At 40.8% G+C, this 17,115-nt stretch overlaps 1 protein-coding gene across 2 annotated transcripts; it reads right to left on the reverse strand.

The window, feature by feature from the left end:
• Nucleotides 1–379: 379 nt before the first annotated feature.
• kiaa1328 (KIAA1328 ortholog) lies at nucleotides 380–17,055 on the reverse strand. Of its 2 annotated transcripts, none has more exons than XM_037975265.1 (12): nucleotides 16,970–17,055; nucleotides 15,333–15,368; nucleotides 14,943–15,214; nucleotides 14,721–14,821; nucleotides 14,463–14,578; nucleotides 8,534–8,661; nucleotides 7,247–7,635; nucleotides 6,937–7,143; nucleotides 6,562–6,657; nucleotides 6,347–6,438; nucleotides 6,027–6,138; nucleotides 380–1,482 (listed from the first exon to the last, which is right to left on the reverse strand). In XM_037975265.1, the coding sequence occupies exons 1-12, from the start codon at nucleotides 17,022–17,024 to the stop codon at nucleotides 1,254–1,256; spliced, it is 1,833 nt and encodes a 610-aa protein (XP_037831193.1). In that variant the 5' UTR covers nucleotides 17,025–17,055; the 3' UTR covers nucleotides 380–1,253. The 2 variants fall into 2 exon arrangements, with proteins under 2 accessions (XP_037831193.1, XP_024863102.1); XM_025007334.2 differs by having other exon boundaries at nucleotides 6,937–7,155.
• Nucleotides 17,056–17,115: the final 60 nt, after the last annotated feature.

The following is a 17,115-nucleotide window of genomic DNA, read 5'->3' on the forward strand; positions in this document are numbered from 1 at the left end:
TAGCTTCATACTGTACAAGAAAGAGAGAGAAAAAAATGAGGTTGTTTGTTGAAAAGATACCAAAATTGGTCATTTTTCAGTTTTATGAACCATTTCTTTTCATTATAAAATGTTTAAAACATTGTAGAGGAAGAAAAAAAAAAAGAAGAATTTTTGGTTAAACTGTACATCTTCAACCAGATATTAAATCAGAGGAACACACATCTGCTGTCAATCCTGTATGTAATCAGAAATCCACTGGATTCTTGTTAATCATTGATTCCTTGGTAGCATAAAAAACCCGTTTAGCTTTTAAAACCATTTTTGAAATGTTTGACAGAGCTCTGATCTTGTTCAACTGATGTATTCTGCCAAGAAGAAAATTCAATGAAGACTGCACTATTTCATCAAAAGGAAAAAAAGACGACAAATCTGAGTTCCTTTTATTTATTTTTTATTTTTTTCCTTCTGTGCTGTTATCAGTCTTTTATTTCTAAAGCTCAGTAGTGTTGCTAGAATCACATTTTACATCATGTGGTTTTCAAAGTGTTCTGGAAATCTACTGTATTTCCCAGTTTCAGCACAGATGGAGAGTTGGGGAAATGAATGTTGCATATTAAGCTTTGCCAGGTTCCTAATGAGCTGAGCTTCTGATTGGGCCGTGCGCTTTTAGGCCCCTGCCCCTGTCTCTCCAGACTGCACCATTCTCTGGTCCCCTGGACTCCTCTTTTGTAATTTTAAATGAATGATGCGTCTCAGCTTAGCCCAATAATAAAGCACAGTCTAGAATAAAGCATTCCGTGTGGTGTCCTAATTGCTGAGAACTTATCGGTACAAGGAGCCTCCATTTTGGCTTCTGTGAAAACGTGCGTTGGGTGGAACAGACCGGCGTCATATTTACATGAATTTTCTGAGGCGATTTATGCAGAAGACATCTGAGTCAGACTCAGAATGGACAATTGTAAGTCATGAGATTCAGCTTGCATTTCCATTGCAGAGGTCTTCATAGACGATAAACATGGCTCTGAGTGAAACGTTTTCCTGAGGCAAGGCATGATTTCATTTAGAAAAATTAAAAAGATCATTTAAAAAGATCCAGTTCTGCATAAATAAGCATTTATTTGTATACTTAAAAAAAAAAACATCATATAGCCCACAATCTATGGGACTACATTTATTCTAGAGTGCAAACTGTAAATGGAAGAAGAAAAAAAAGGCACTAAAAATGTAAGATCTCAACTTGTCAAAACTAACAGACTTTATTTTCCTCTTTGTCAACAAATAAAAAATATATCGTCCAGGATTTGGCTTTCCTCCAGGTCCTGTTGAAAACTCTGGGGATAACTCTCACTGGGAGTGAGCAGGGCTCCTCCCGCTGATTTGGGAGCAACGAGGGTCGATTTGTGTTGCGACGCTTTGGGTCTTCGGGCCCCCGGCTTGAACAGCTCAGGGCCCGAGATGGGACTGAAAATGTCCAGTAAGTCAACCACAGACAGGTCCAGCCTAAAACACACAAAACAAGACATGTTGTTTTAATTCAGTCTCATTGCTAAACAGGTCTTTCTTGAAATTGAGTCCACAAATGCTGCCAGACACACTACACGTCCTTAAAAGTAGATAGAGACGACACAAGCCGAGGGACCAACACCAGACAAAGGGATAAGTCCACTCCAAGGTCTAAAATATTCGTCATTCACCATTCACTTGTTAATACAGACCATGTAAAAGCAAAACTCCTTTTAGAGCTCTAACAAAGTCTTTCTCGCTGAAGTGCCAAGCAGCATTAACAAGTCAAAACCACTGGGGCGTCCCCCGCAGAAAAGCGCCGTTTCTTTGCAGGTGTGTGAACATAAGGAGGAGAGGACCCGGCGCTTTCTCCCGCGGAATAGAAATGAGGGAGTGTGCGGTGAAATAAATAAACCAAAACGGGGGAGATTAAGCTAATAGAGATTCAATCCCTCAGTCTGGCTGGCTTGATAAATTATTCAGTGTATACACAGTCGAACGATGGCCATTCCAGATACAAAACATGAATTCTTTAAAGCACGCTCGACTGATCTTGCCAACATAATTCTCGGCTCGTTTAAAGCTGCATTGATTTGCATCGTGCGGCTGTGCACACAGCTCTCCCAGGTAGAGGCGATCTTTGGGAGGCACTTGTTGATATGCATGTGGGTGGTCAGCAGACAGACAGGCGAGTGAAACTTCTAATCAGGGCGCATTTGTGCTCCTCCACACGTAGCTGCAGACCTTGATGTGTCGTGTTTTTCCAGCCTAACTTGGAGGCAGCGCGCATCGGTCGCTGAAAAGCTTTAAAAGCCTATGTTTTATGAACAAATGTATGCACATGTTTGAAGCGTGAGGGAGAGAAAGCGAATGAGGGATGATGGCTGATGGGGAGGAAAAATAAGGGAAAAGAAACCGCCTGAAGCTCAAAGGAGTAAATCTGTCCTCCTCGTTTGGTCTGCTCCCTGTCAACCAAAAGGCAAAGAAAGAGAGAGTGACTGGTGGGTGTCTGCTTGTGTGAGAGAGGCAGGAAATGAGTTCTGCTTTTTGGATCCAAAGGCGGGCAAGAGAGGGAACGTGGGGGAGGAACTTTGGACGGGATGCTTCTCTCGAAATGTGAGAATTTGCATTTTTATTTGTTGATTTATTTAATGGACAGGCCTCTCAAACAGCCATCTATCAACAGGCGACATGGCTGTAATGAATAATGCATCACTTACCGGCGGTCACAATCTATAACAAGGGTGGGGTGGGGGTACAGNGAGGCAGAGGAGTGGAGGCGCCGCGGCTGCACGAGAGAAATAGAATAAAAATAGATTTTTCTGAGCGGAGCACAAAGAAAGAAAAATTCTTGGGAAAAGTTTACGGTAAAAGTTGTGTAAAAGTGCATTTTTTCCTACATCTGGGTATACCGCTTCATTTTTTTTTTTTTGTCTTTGTCTCTCTCTTCCAGCTCCTCTGCAAACACTAACCACCACCGTTTCCTCCCTCGTAATTCTCACTGCTTATCTGGCCCGTCTCTTCCATTAAGGATAGCCGTCTCGCCCTGATGCCCCTTTTCATTTGTAGTCCAAACAGTAAAATAAAAAACCTATAATGACCGCCGCGTATATCCCGCATGACAATTTCCACACCAATCAATAGCAGGCGGGTGATGGCTGAATAAATGGAGATGAGATGGGCAGGGTGTGCTGGAACTGTCTCATTACTAACTAGCGCCGGATTCATGAAAGAATTAAGAAGGTCACTTAAAATTAACACCCATTCTGGTTTTGCAATTCGTGCATCAAGACTGTAATGGTTACGATTAGATGGCCATCAGGGGGGATGTTGTTGCCCAGTGGGGGGGGGGGGGGAATGGAAAAAAAAAAAAGTTCATACAAATTCTTACAGGAGGTTATACTTCTCATTACAACAGAAATTGTTTTCATTTGATTTTACCCATAATCCGCAGTGACGTTCTGGGATCTTTGTTATACAACCTCAATTCCAAAACAGTTGGGACACTGTGTAAAATGTAAATTAAAACAGAGTGCAATGATCTGCAAAAGCCATAACCTTATATTTTATTCACAACAGAACACAGCAAAGAAAATGTTTTTAAAAAAAAGAAAGAAATTGTGCCATTTTCAGAATAGATAAAAGGTCATTTTGAATTTTATGGCATCGACATCTCAAAAAAGATGGGACAGGGGCAACAAAAGGCTGTAAAAGTAAGGGGTATGAAGAAGAAACAGCAGATGGAGCATTTTGCAACTAACTAGGTTTACTGGCAACAGGTCAGTAAGAGGACTGGGTATAAAAAGAGCATTTTAGTGAGGCTGAATCTTTTAAAAGTAAAGATGGACAGAGGTTCACCTGTCTGCAAAAAACTGAATCAGAAATTGTGGAAAAATGTGTTTTGAATATCCCATCATCTACATTTATAACATCTTCAAAAGGCACTGCACACAAAGATTCCCCAGATTCTTGAAAAGGAAAAGGATGAAATTCTTGATCTTTGAACCCTCAGACGGCACTGCAATAAAAACAGGTTGTTGTTGTTGTTGTTCGTTCGACTGCTCCCCTCAGCAGAGGTCGCCACAGAGAGTGAACTCACAAAAGATTCGGCAATTGTTTTACGCCAGATGCACTTTCTAAAGCAACCTGGGCTCAAACCTGCAGCCGTGCGAGACCGCGGCCCTGACCACTGTAGTGTTTTTATTCATCCTAACATTATGAAGTAGGAATGACGATTTTAAAAAAGGAAACCAAAAAACCCAACTACATCATACCTCATACTACTACTTTTAAAATAATGTTTTACCTCACTAATTACTGTTGGGGTTTTTTTTATTTTGTTTTTTTTTTGTTTTGTTTTTTTGTATATAGCAGCTAAGAAAACAAGAGAGGTTTTCTTGTTACACTTTGTAAAAAAGAGAAAAAAAAAATGTGCTGCTTAAAGTCCAGTTACTTTAATGGGCTTCGGAGGTGAAAATGGATGGTAATAGGATGTGATAGCCTTGGTCCCCTGTTGGAGTTAATGGGCATCTGTAAGAGCTCACAGCTTAAACTTGGACCACGCAGTGCTTTGATTAAGAGTTAATCATTGCAAGAAGTAAACTTTGAGCAGTTTTGAGGAACTTTTTCTTTTTTCTTTTTTTAAACAGGGAGTAGAAAAACGGCTACTGAATTATAAATAAACCATCATACCTATAAAAGGTAGCAAAAATAAAAAACATAAAAAAAACATGAATGGCTTCTTGTAATTTTCATTAAAGATTTCACAGTAAACTAAGAAGTTCCCACACAGCTGAAAGCAAGTAACACTGAGGTTAAACATCGTTCGGTGACTCGGACTAACGCCTGACGCTCCCCACCTCTTAGGTCTTTTCCACCATTTTCATTGTTCTCCATCTGGACATAATCTAGCTTTCCTCGCATCACGTTTTGTTTTGGTTTTTTTCCCCTTCATGCTATCTTCAATGGTCTCACGCTCAAACGCACTCTTAACATCTCTCCCTCTCTCTTACTTGCTCTGTCTCATTACTGTAGCAGAGCGAAAAGGGAGAGCAGTGTGTGCATCCAAGTCTGTTCAATTACACCTGCTGCAGGATCCCCGCTAGGCCGGCTAATGGAACGCAGCATGTCTCCTGACAGGCTGGCCACAACCCTAGCTAGCCCAGTAAAAAGCTCCATTTAGCTTCTCGCCGCTCGAAAAGTTAGCCAGACGGAGAAAAGTTATCGTTTAGCCACTGACACCGCAACTGTTGTGGGGCCGGGCCAAAGCTGTACGATCCAAAATTCCTCTCTGTATTCTTTATGCATTTCAAAATTAATATTTCCTGAGAACGAAGAAAATATAACTTGCCACAAACAAATCATAAAATATTGCTAATTAAGTCCCCAGTGTTTTTTTCTTTCAGCACCTTTTATCTGAATCTGGAGCTGCATGTTTCTGATCTGCGGTTAGCATAACATTACCGCCCACAATTTCTTATTATTTTCGTTTCATTTTATTGCGTTTCTCGCAGGTTCTATTTCCAGTAATGGTGGTTGCTTTGTATTAAAAAAAAAAAGGAGCATGTGTTACTTGATGTAACTTTCCTGTATTTGATTTAAATATCGTCTCTGATGTGAAAAAGATTTCATCTTGTTGTGCAAACGGCCCCATGATAACAGGGTATGATGCGGCAGCACGTTAGTGTAACTGAATTGAAGCACGGCTGTTAAAGATAAACACGCTCATCGTCCACATTTCTGTGGACGCAAGCGAGTTCAGTTTAGACTTTCAAACCAACACACGTATTTGCCTTTTTATACCTCCTCAAGGTGCTGAAATATGCTGTTGCTCAATAAGAAACTCTTTAACACTTAGTACTAAATTAAAAAATGTTATTTTTCTGAGAAATAATGATATTGGATTAGCCAATTTGTTTACTACAGTCTCACTTTCTATTCAACATTTAAAAGTGTAGAAAACTTACAAAACTTTGAATCTTCACTACAGTTAGCGTTAGCAAAAGAAGTCAAATGTTTGCGTCGAGTGAAGGTTTGCTCACTTGGTCTCAGGGGTCTTTAGGACTGCAGACACAGAGCTGGGCAGACTCAGGCCTGAAGGGGACTTCGCTGGAGATGTGGCCGTGTCCCGTCTGGATTGTTCTACAGGATTTGCTGTTTGGAGAGAAGATCATCGTTAAACCACCAGCAAGAGAAGAAATTCTGAGAATAGTAGTTTTATGAAGCACACATAGTTTTAGGTGCACATGAAAACGCCAAAAGATACAGAAAATTAAACTCCTACCTAATCGAAAAATAATACGTCTTCTGTTTGCACACAATCGAGCAAATAACCAGTTAGCTGAAAATAACACACGCTTACCACTTCCGCTGGCAGAAAGAGCTGGAACACCCTGAGTGTTTATTTTCTTTAAGCCTTGTGCTGCAGAATGTGCTTCCGCTTCTTCAGACAGACTGCAGACCAAAGACAAATAAACCAAGCTAGCTTATTTCAGATGTAAGAAGAACATTCTGTGTACGAGTGTGTTTATTGGATGTTCAAGGCGTGCGCCTGATTAAAGCTGTTGCCTTACTTACCTGGAGGGCAAACCCTGGTGGGAAGGACCCTCCTGCTCTGGTCCTGCATTCCTAATAGTTGAGCTGCTTAACTGAGCTTGGCTGGGTTGTTGAATCCTTACAAGCATTAAGAAGTGCAAAAAAAAACAAAAAAAAAAAAACAGCCTTAACAGATATTTTAGATGTACACAAAAAGACAACAACTGATCACAGCTTTTTGATTATGTAAAAAAAAAAAAAAAAAAGCAATTATCGTCATTGTCCTCCAAATGTTTCTAAGAAATGTCTAGTCAAGTCAAGTCAAATTTATTTATATAACTTTTTTTCAGCAACAAGACGGTTCAAAGTGCTTTGTCACCACATAGGGGTCGTTTCTCTGTGGTTTGTGTGTTCTACCTGCTGTAATCAAGTTGTGACTGTCGTAGCTGCTCGGTCTGTCTGCTGAGCCTCTCCTCCTGCTCAGCCAGCCGCGCTTGCAGCCGCTTTCTCTCCGACTCGAGCTGCATCTTCTGCAGCAGCAGCTGGTGTCTCTTCTCCTCCCAGTCCTTGTGACCCAGCAGAGGCCTGGTCAGGTCTTCTTTAGCCTCTGAGCCCTTGATGTTCCTGTTGCGCAGTCAGTATGTAAATAAATAGACTTTATTAATATCCATATCCAGGATATTTCTGGTGTGAATCGTGAAAAGCAAACAAACGTGCACTACTGTACCTTTCACACTCCTTCTGGCTGGAGGTGTCGTGGTGGCAGTTTACTAGACAGGAGCTGCTGTCACTTCTCCATTGCTGTGTTCTGCAGCCAGTGTCATGACAGCTGCCTTGGCAGCGCTCATGTATGCAGCATGTGTGCGGCTGCCTGCACTCCCTCTTCTGACACACATGTTGTCTGAATGGCTCACCGTTTGGACTCAGCTCACGATCACGGGAAACAGAGACGGGGTTTCCGAACATCTCTACCGCTCCTCTTCTTGCATTGCCACTCCTGTACGTCTGAGCCTTTTGCGCTCCGGTAGCAGCGAGGCTGAGGTACGAGCCATCAAGGAGTGATCCATTAGCTCTGCTTGCAGATGTCCTGCTGGGAGCTTCCTCACTGCTGAGCACCTGAACAGCAAACCGACGGCAAAGTGATTTCTATTTGGCTGATTTAAAAAGCCTCTGAAGGTGTGATGGGAGCTTTTCAGCCAAAACAGACTGGTCCATAAAACTTTAATTTACAGCCAGGCAACAAAACTGAAATTTACTAATACCACATTAGGACTTGCTTACCAAACTAATTTGCTAATGTTGTAATGTGCCATAAAAGCCCCCCCCCATTTGTTTGCAAGAGCCATTGAGTTTCCAAGTGCTGCCAAAATACAGGTTGTATAAACAGCAGTACCTGGACACATCATGTGTAGACACTGATACGGGGTGGAAGCTGCTGCCAAAATGAGCTGCTCTGCTATGGCTGGGCCTTACAGTGATACACATCGTGCACAAATGCAAACCTAACCAATGCCAAGGGGACTGAGAAGATATCTTTTAGTTGAGCTTAAATGCTATATATGACGGGATCGTATGAAATAAGAATAAAGAGGAAAGCTGATATTATATTTTAATGAAGAAGAGGGCCATAGAGCAGACAAACAGACATTATTCAGAGCCACTGCAGGGCAGTGGGGTTACCCAAGGCATTTATACCAACAATGACCAAAGTCAGAGTTCCAGCTTTGCTTCTGAAGTGTCACCTTGAGAGAGTTTTCATCATGTTCTTGTCATAAAAAACAAGAGATGAAGTGGACTTTAGTGATTTGTTCTGATTTATTACGACATGGGGCAACGTGCTGCAGCGTGGGTTTCCCCTCATACCGCTTTTTGTGCCTGAGATGGTGATAAATGTCAAACAGGGCTGCTCTTTAAATGTGCGCCGACCTTCAGCTTCATTTTACAGTTTTCACTGTATGTGCTCTAATGCCAGAAAAAGCACACAACCATTCCACCCCCCCACCCTACACCTTACCTTACTGTGGCTGGGTGGCTGCTGGCTGAGCTGGGCTATGGACTGGTTGAGCTTTGCCTGTTGCTGAGTGAGATATTGTTGGTAGAGGCCGAGCAGCTCCTGACACTCCCTGTACTGTCGCTGCAGGCCTGAAGGACCAAAGGTTAAGTAACTAACAACATGAAACCATAATTTACTTTAACAACTGAACTCTCAGAAACCCCTTCCCAACATTTAGCCAAGAAATACAGAAGCTCTGGGTTCAATACAGCTTTCTCAAATAGATGCAGGTTTAAATGCTTTTTTCCCCCCTTTATAAAACAATTAGAAATTTAAGGCCCGGCATAATTTAAAGGAATGCATAAATTCATATAAAAAACCTAACACAATATTTGTAAAACTGACTGAAATAGATTCATGTTTTGTGTTTTTTTAAGTTCAGTTGGCAGCCATCTTGAATTGGGTTGTCTCCAAAAGTTATTCAGTTGTAGATGTACATCCAACAATTACTTTGTGCAACCAAAAAAAAAAAGAAAACAAACAAAGAAAAACAACGATGGCTTTAAACCGACCGTCTTTCACCAGGAACGCACCAGACCAGAAAAGCAGAGAGCAGCAATCCTACAAAAAGGAGAGAGGAGTCCAGCAAAATCAAAGTTGTTGTTGTGGCATGTCGCTTTCACCATCTGGGTTGAGCCAAGCTGGGTTGAGCTGAGCTGGGCTGTGCCACGCCAGGCTATCTGCCAGACAGAGAGCTGGCAGCCGCAGAAAAACTAATCTGGAGCGGGACTACTGCTGCGCCTCAGGAGCCCACTAATGACGGTGGCAGCGCTGCACCACATCGACACATACAAAAGATAATGAGCACGAGAACGGAGAGGCTGCACACATACACACATTCGATAATCAAGCCCGACTTCCTGATGCACACACGAAAAAACAGCAAGACACAACACTGCAAATCCCCCCACATGCACTGTAAACAGCCCACACGCAAACACAACAATAAAGCGAGAAGTGTACAAAGCAAGTTGTACACACACTGCCCCCCCGCCTCAAGCTGACCATAAAGTGTATTCCTCCAGGCCATATCTTTTTACGATGGCGGCCGTGCTCCCCCATCTGATGAGTTTCTCAGCATCCATTTGCGAAAAGCTCCCATTTAAAGAGAAAATCAAAGTTCAAAGTAAGAGTCTTATTGAAGAAATAGTTGGCGGAACACCGAATAAGAAAACACTTTGCTTGTAGGAAGACTTCAATCAGGCTGTGGAAATGAAACGGGTGGCGGGGGGGAAGGAGAAGAGAAGAGAGCGAAGATGACTTTGAATTGAGGAGCAGACACCAGACAAATGCGATGCAGCAGCTTCCATAAACACTGGGAAAATGTGAGCGAACACTTTGATTAAACCCTCCGTCTAACTCGGGCTCCTCGGTGCCTGCGCTGATCTCCATGAAAGCGGAGCTGTGTGGAAAACGTAAGGACATCACAAGGACATCACATCCTGGAAACCTGCACCGTGGAAGTCTGTTTATGCAGCATGAAGGATCCGAAATGGGAGCGAAGCGGAATACGCTGCTGAGGTCACACGTCAACAAAATCTGAGATCAAATGCGATGGGTTAAATTTCACAACAAAAAGAAAGTCAATAAAACAAAATGCTGCCAACTTTGTTCTCACCATATTTACAGAAACGCTGATTCAATAATTTCTTAATCCAAAACCACGTGCAAACAAATTTGACACGATAAATAAAGGCTTAGCCCGCCACTTTTCATGATAGCGTTTTAGACTAAGATCATCGTACATTGTAGAAATTTTGGTCAAACCTTAAACATTAAATTACTCATGACCTCATGTGATATCTCATGCAATCTATTAGAAGTTGTGATCTACTGTGTTATAAATGGCTGTCAGCTACCACAGCACCAAATGTTAGCTCAATATCTGTAAACTTCGCTGAGGTATAGACATTTTTTGAGTAAGCTATGGGTGACTAACCGTGGCAGCCATCTTCAATTGGGTTGACTCCAAAGTTAATCAATTGTAGATGTAGAACTGGTTAACCAGTACTGATTAACCAATTATTAGCTGATAATTACTTTGGGAGTTTGATTAAAATCCGTTCAGTGCTTGATGAACAGACAAGCAGGGTTGAGTCTCAGTTAATGTCAAGGTTTTCATTTTTAAGCAACTCAATGAGTTGCACATGAAATACGTGTTGGGGATGATGCTCAGCTACTACCACACCAAATCTCAGCTCAATATTTCTAAAATTAGCAAAGTTATAGCCATTTCTGTGTTTTCTAAGGCCAGTTGGCTGTTACGGTCATCTTGAGTTGAGTTGTGTCTGAAAGTTAACCAGCTGTAGATGTCAACAGAAGGATTACTTTCTTAAAGTTTTATTAAAATCCATCCAAAGTTTGATGAAATATTTTGCTAACAGTACACACACAGACAGACGTGGACAAAAACCGCCTTCAGCAATGGGCAATAATAAAAAATAAAAAAAACCTGCCTGTTAGCGTAACCAAAGCGGGTGCTGTAAGGAGGTTTGTGAACTGATAAGCCTCCACCTCTCAGACTGTCATCACACTAAACATACTTCCTCCACAGCCTTGGATATCATCCAGTGGGAGCACTCTGCAAACCCCCAGTTTACATCAGAGCTACAAAGTGCCGACAATAACTTACTCCACCCCTCCTGCTCCAAAAATACCCCGAATCAAGGGCTTGGAGTGAAGAGGCTTCAGACGGGGCCTGTCAAAATGATTCACTTCCCTGTCAGGCCGAGGCTCAAATGAAATAATGAAATCCATTTCAAGGTGGAACAAATTTGCACAGGAGGTGTGGGGGTATTTTAAAGTCCGCTTTAGTACTCTGAGCCAAACAGATTCGAGCATGAGCAGGAATGCAAAGGAAACAGAGGAAAAGACGGATGCGCGCTGGGTGCCGAGTGCACGAAAGCGGGCGAGGGAGAAAAGACAGGGAACTAACGGAGGAACATCATTCAGAAAGGAGACGTGAATGAAAATCAGAAAACAAAGCAGTAGCGTCACACGTGAGCTAATTATCTAGAAAATGCTTAGAGATTTCAAAGTCCATCCTGACAAAATTACTGTCTGCCTTTTTCATGACTTATTAATCACAAGGCAAACGTAACAGTTTGGAAGCACTGACCAAGTTGTATCTTACTGAATCATTAGGCAGGCCATCTGTACAAACAACTGTGTCTGCGCAAACCTACAAACAAAGACTCAAACCCACAACTCACAAAGCAAAAACCTTCATTACCTCAGCAAAAGTTGAGTTTATTGTCAGCGTCAGTGTTTTTAACAAAGATCCAGAGCTAAAATAAGAAATTCCTCAAAAGTAGCTATGATTCAGTCAGTTTTACAAATAGACTTCAAATTTAGTGTGGTAGTAGCTAAGACTCATCCCCAACAAATACTCTGACCACAGATTTAGCAGGATTTTTATTTTATTTATAATTTTGCTATTAACTATGTGGAAAGGCGACGGGCGATATGCATTGTTTCAAGGAATGCTAGGCCTTTAATTTTAGTTAAGTTATTAACCATAAAGTAAGCCTAACCTTTACGTTAGCTCCTGTTTATTTCAAAGAACATATCGTTGCACTTGCATCATATACAATAAAGTCTACAACTCGTAGATTTTTTTTTTTAAAAACTGCACATATTTAAGTTTTACAACTGTAGCATTTTTAATACAAGGGATTTCCTTGAGGAATGTCCTATCTGCCACCATTAATGATGCTACTGTAGTTTATCACTGTATTCCATATCATGTTCACCAGCTTTAATGTGGGTTTTATATGTTTTGAGTTTGTCTTTTAAACCGGTCATTCATGCATTTCATGCAAATTAAAAGCCCATCCAGAAACAGGCCTTGGACAAGTTGTCAAATATGACAACATTGACGTGGTTTGGTATAATTACAATAAAAAAAAATTATAATCTTTCAATCATCCGAGTGCAGGTTTCCAACTAATGTTATCACAAAAGACCCTCTATTAAACCAGATTTTAATACTGTATATGTCAAATCATTTAAACCTTTAAAAATAAAAGGAGTTTAGCTCTGCCATTCTTTAATAATAATAATTATAATAATTGTATTTTTGACTAGCATGTAAGAAAGTTTCTTTCTACAAATCCTCAAAGTTACTTCTGACTGTTTGAAGCCACTAAGTGTCATTACTTAGCACCTACCCTAGAACTGTATACTGTTTTTGTAATCTCTGCCCGGACCAACATGCCTTCAAGTACAAAATTCATCCTTCCTATCTCAAACACAAATTTGGCTCTATATGCCAGTCGATTGCAAATGTCAGCTGAATATCCCAAATATCAAGGGTACTTTTCCCTCTCATCCTGGGTGGCTTGAGGCTAAAGTATAGTACCACATTCTTTATACCTCAGACAACCCTGAGTCTTGGTTAGATAAGATAAGCTGCGGCGTAATGGAATTAGACTTGACAAGACTCTCACTCAGTGTGTTTGCCTTTGGTGTCTCCTTAACCTTTTCGAAGAAGTGCAGAAACCTCCTGCCTGAGAAGAGCCTTCATGACTCTCGTATACACTTTAAAAGACTATGCCCCCCGCCCCCCTTCCTCTACCCCCAAGAAGCTTGGGTCCGACTACCTTTTCCTCTCAAATACCTTTAATAAAGTTTAAAAGTTCAACGTAAATGCCAAGTCTCCAAGTTAAAGTGCCTTTAATAGAGTTCTGCTCTTCTAATTTTACTTCCTGCCTTTTGCCAATCAGACGAATTACCAGCTGGGTCAATTACTCTTTATTTTCTGCTGTCTTTTGAACCTAAAATAGACCGATGGTAATGCTCTGGTGTGATCTGAGCAGGATTTCTATGACAACAGTAGGTTGGCTCATTGTTATATCACTAACACCTACTTCATGATGGACAAAGACTCAACTGGTGACCCATCTGATCTCATATCTTAGTAGAGTGAGAGATATTCTGCGCTCCTGTTCAGCGGTCAGGGACGATTTAGAAAAGAGAAACACACGGTGAAAGCCATCGACACAGTCCTTTAAGTTAATATCAAAATTCATGTTTAGATTGGAAGATACAGTAATTCAGGCAGTCAGGACCACGACTCCAACCATGAAACTGATTCTGTGGACAAAAGTAGATAAACTACAAGCAACGGCAGCAAACATCAAATCATCTAAATGCATCCATTTCTGTGGCTTTTGTGTCGGATTGAAAAGTCTTGCACAAAGGCTTAAAATAGGCTTGCATGAGACAACACTGCCCCCTGAAGGACTGTTTTCAAACCGCACATAGGTCAATGCAACCTGACACTGTATTCAATAACTTATTTTGTGCTTTAACTACATCATGCAGAAAGAGGCCAATATCTGCTAGACAAAAGTGCTGACAACAGATATATCCAAAGAAATAATAACGGATGCTTTGTTGTTTTAACTAGTACAACATCAAACTTGGTTACTAAATCGATATTAAGTCTTTTTGCCCCACTTTGTGAAACTTTTATTGGAAGGTAACTCTTTTCTGAATGATATACTCTGGGACCGTGCAGGGATCCTTGCTTTCACTGTGCTTCATCATCTTGGAAATGCCGTAGCATGTCATGACACTACAGGGCACCAAATAGCAATTAGCACACCGTGAAGTACATAAAATCTTGTTAAAAAAAATGCAAAGTTCGGTGATCATCACTCAAATGCCACTAGTAAATTAAACTCCACCTGGATCAGAAGAATTTCATTACCTCAGTGATAAATCGTAGCCGGTGAAGCTTTTTTAGAGCATTATCAGATCCAGCTTTTTTTTTTTTTTTTTTTTTTTTAAACAAATGACACATTTGACAACTATTTTAAAATCCCATATTGCAAAAGGCCTTATCTGATTCTCCAATATGTTTTCTGCCTGTTATTAAAAAGGATACTCTCCCTCTCCTGTGCTATCATCAGGTTCTGTTGCTCCAGCTGCTGGACCTTGCGTTCAAAATTCCCCTGTTCGTCTTTTAGACGCTGCACTGACTCCTCTTTCTCCTCACTTACTCTGTAGAGAAAGAAAGAGCAGCGAAGAGACCAAAGAAATGACACAAACATGCAATATGTAACTAAAGAATAGAACATGGCTTTAAACTCATAAAGGCTTACTATCACCATCTCTGAGCTGAGAGTCAGATGATGTTGGTTACCTTGCAAGTTCCTCGATCAGGTTTGCGATTCGTCTTTTGTCTTCAAAGCAGAGGTCCTTCAAAGAGACCTCGCTCTTCTCTCTGCTGTTCTCAGAGTTCACCTGTTGTTTACAAGCGAGCACAATTATTAGTAGGTATCAGTGAAATGTACTGAATCGCTTCTCTCGTGCAATGAAACATTGACGCAAGGAGGAAAACAGCCAATTTAAAACAATGGTTTACCTGCGACAAAGGGTGAAAAGTGTCGTGAGGCTGAGAGACGGTGTGAATATTTGGTACAGCAGCATGATGGACTGGCACTTTTTCTTTTGTATTCGCGCCAGAGAAATCGCTTCCTAAGTGTCCCTGTTTTTTCCCTGCTGTCTTTTGTGTGCCTTGAATTTTACAGTCAGAGCCGTGCTTCACTCTGAGCTTGGTTCCTCTTTTACTGGATGTACCGGTGCCATCTGCTCGGAGACTGAAAGGCATCGCAGTCTTCATCCCTCTCTCAACTCCTGAGTCAGTTAGAAGAAAACCATAACAGGAGGACAAAACATGTGTAAGATAGATAAATACATTTTAAAAAATCCCACATAACATGACCAGAACTTGTCAAAATGTCATGAGACTCACCAGGAACGAACGCCAAAGGCTGTTCCTCATCAGACACTGTAAAACAGCAAAGAGAGGACAGTCACTTAATTTTAAAAGAACACTAAAGAAAACAAACACAAACCACTGAATAAATTTGAAACATTAGGCTAAGAATTACATGACAAAAGATTATGTCAAAGGTTTTGAGGAAAAATAACATGAAAGTTATGTTTTTTTATCTCCCGCTGCCAAAACACAGCATGCGTACAAGAGTCTATGTTAATTTTAGATTCAACCAAATTCAAAATGGCTGCCACAGCCAACTGAGCATTAGAACCAAACACAAAAATGGCTACAACTTAGTCTGATTTGCAGATATTGTTTTAAAATTTGGTGTGGTAGCAGCTGAAACTGGCTGACAGATTGTGCAGGACCTTTGTTAAATTTTGCCATTAACTATTTGGAGTCAACACTGTCTGTTAGCAAAATATCTCATGAACCACTGAATGGATGTTATTGAAACCTTTAGGAAATAGTCACTGAATCATTTACAGCTAACTAACCTTTGGAGTCAGCCTAAAATGGCTTCAACTCAGTCAGTTTTACAGATTTTGAGCTAAAATTTGACACGGCAGTAGCTGAGAGTCGTCCACAACACGTACTGACCGTGACATCTCACACTGTCACATGAGACTGAGTATAATGTTACTGTCAAGGTCTGGCCATAATGGCAATAACTTTGAGCAGACGTTTCCTTAAAGGAATAGGCAAATGAGATTCACAGGGCTGTGATTAGATCGTATGTCTGGACGGGGTTTTTACTTTACAGAGTGGAGGAAGGGTACTCCTACAGGCTGCTGACACCAAAGAGGGCTCGCTGCACTGAAGAGGTACAGAAAACTCCCCCACATCTTCTACCAGTTATTAAATGATCCTTCATTTTTACTAAAAATAAGTAAGGTTGTGGCCTTTTAACACAACAGTGGCCAATCAAACGTGTGAAACTAAACTAATGCTTGGCAAAGAAGCAAAAATGACCAAAGGATCCTTTAGCTACCTGTTGAAGACTTGCAGGTTTTACTCACGTGTGAAATTTTACAGGCAGGGACTGAAGAAAAAAAAATGCAACTTTAACAAGCATTTAGGGAGTAGTGGTTGCTGCTTCTGATAAAGTTACTTGTGAAAAATTGCATTTAACACATACTTTAGATGTAACATAAAGTAGTTTATCTAATTTGGTTTCCAAAAATTAAAATACACACATATTCCTTATTACTTTTAAGAATAAGTACACTCTTTTTACCCTGTTTTAGGATTTAAGCTTGAGGTTATGGAAATCATTATGGCAGAAAAATCAGAAAAACTCATAAACTACCTTCAGACAGTTTTAGTATTGTTGAGGCTGAATTGGGTCAATTAGGGACTACAACAAACTTGGGTGACGTTGATAGCAGCTGTCAAATGTCAAATCTTAACATAAAGAAGACCTAACCTTTAACTTGAGAACTATTATTAGCAGCTAACAACATGCTGTTCTACTTCCTCAGAGAAAACAACTTACTTTCCTCCTGTCCAACAAACGAAACAAAATGCTAAATACTGTGAAAAACATTGAACTCTCTATATGATTCTGAACTGCTAAATGAAGTTTAAAGAGTTATGAAAAGAAACTACACCTCCATTCATCCAAAATATCTCCGAATTGTCTGTCCTTTTCGCTGCTGTCGCCATGTTGAAACAACCGCCACCACTCCCTGCTAGCCAAGCGTTGCTAAGGAAAGGTAGCCCCGCCTTTATTTTTGCAACTCGATTTCTGATAGGT

The sequence above is a fragment of the Kryptolebias marmoratus genome, linkage group LG4 (assembly GCF_001649575.2).
Source record: "Kryptolebias marmoratus isolate JLee-2015 linkage group LG4, ASM164957v2, whole genome shotgun sequence".
In the NCBI taxonomy this organism is placed as follows: Eukaryota; Metazoa; Chordata; class Actinopteri; order Cyprinodontiformes; family Rivulidae; genus Kryptolebias; species Kryptolebias marmoratus.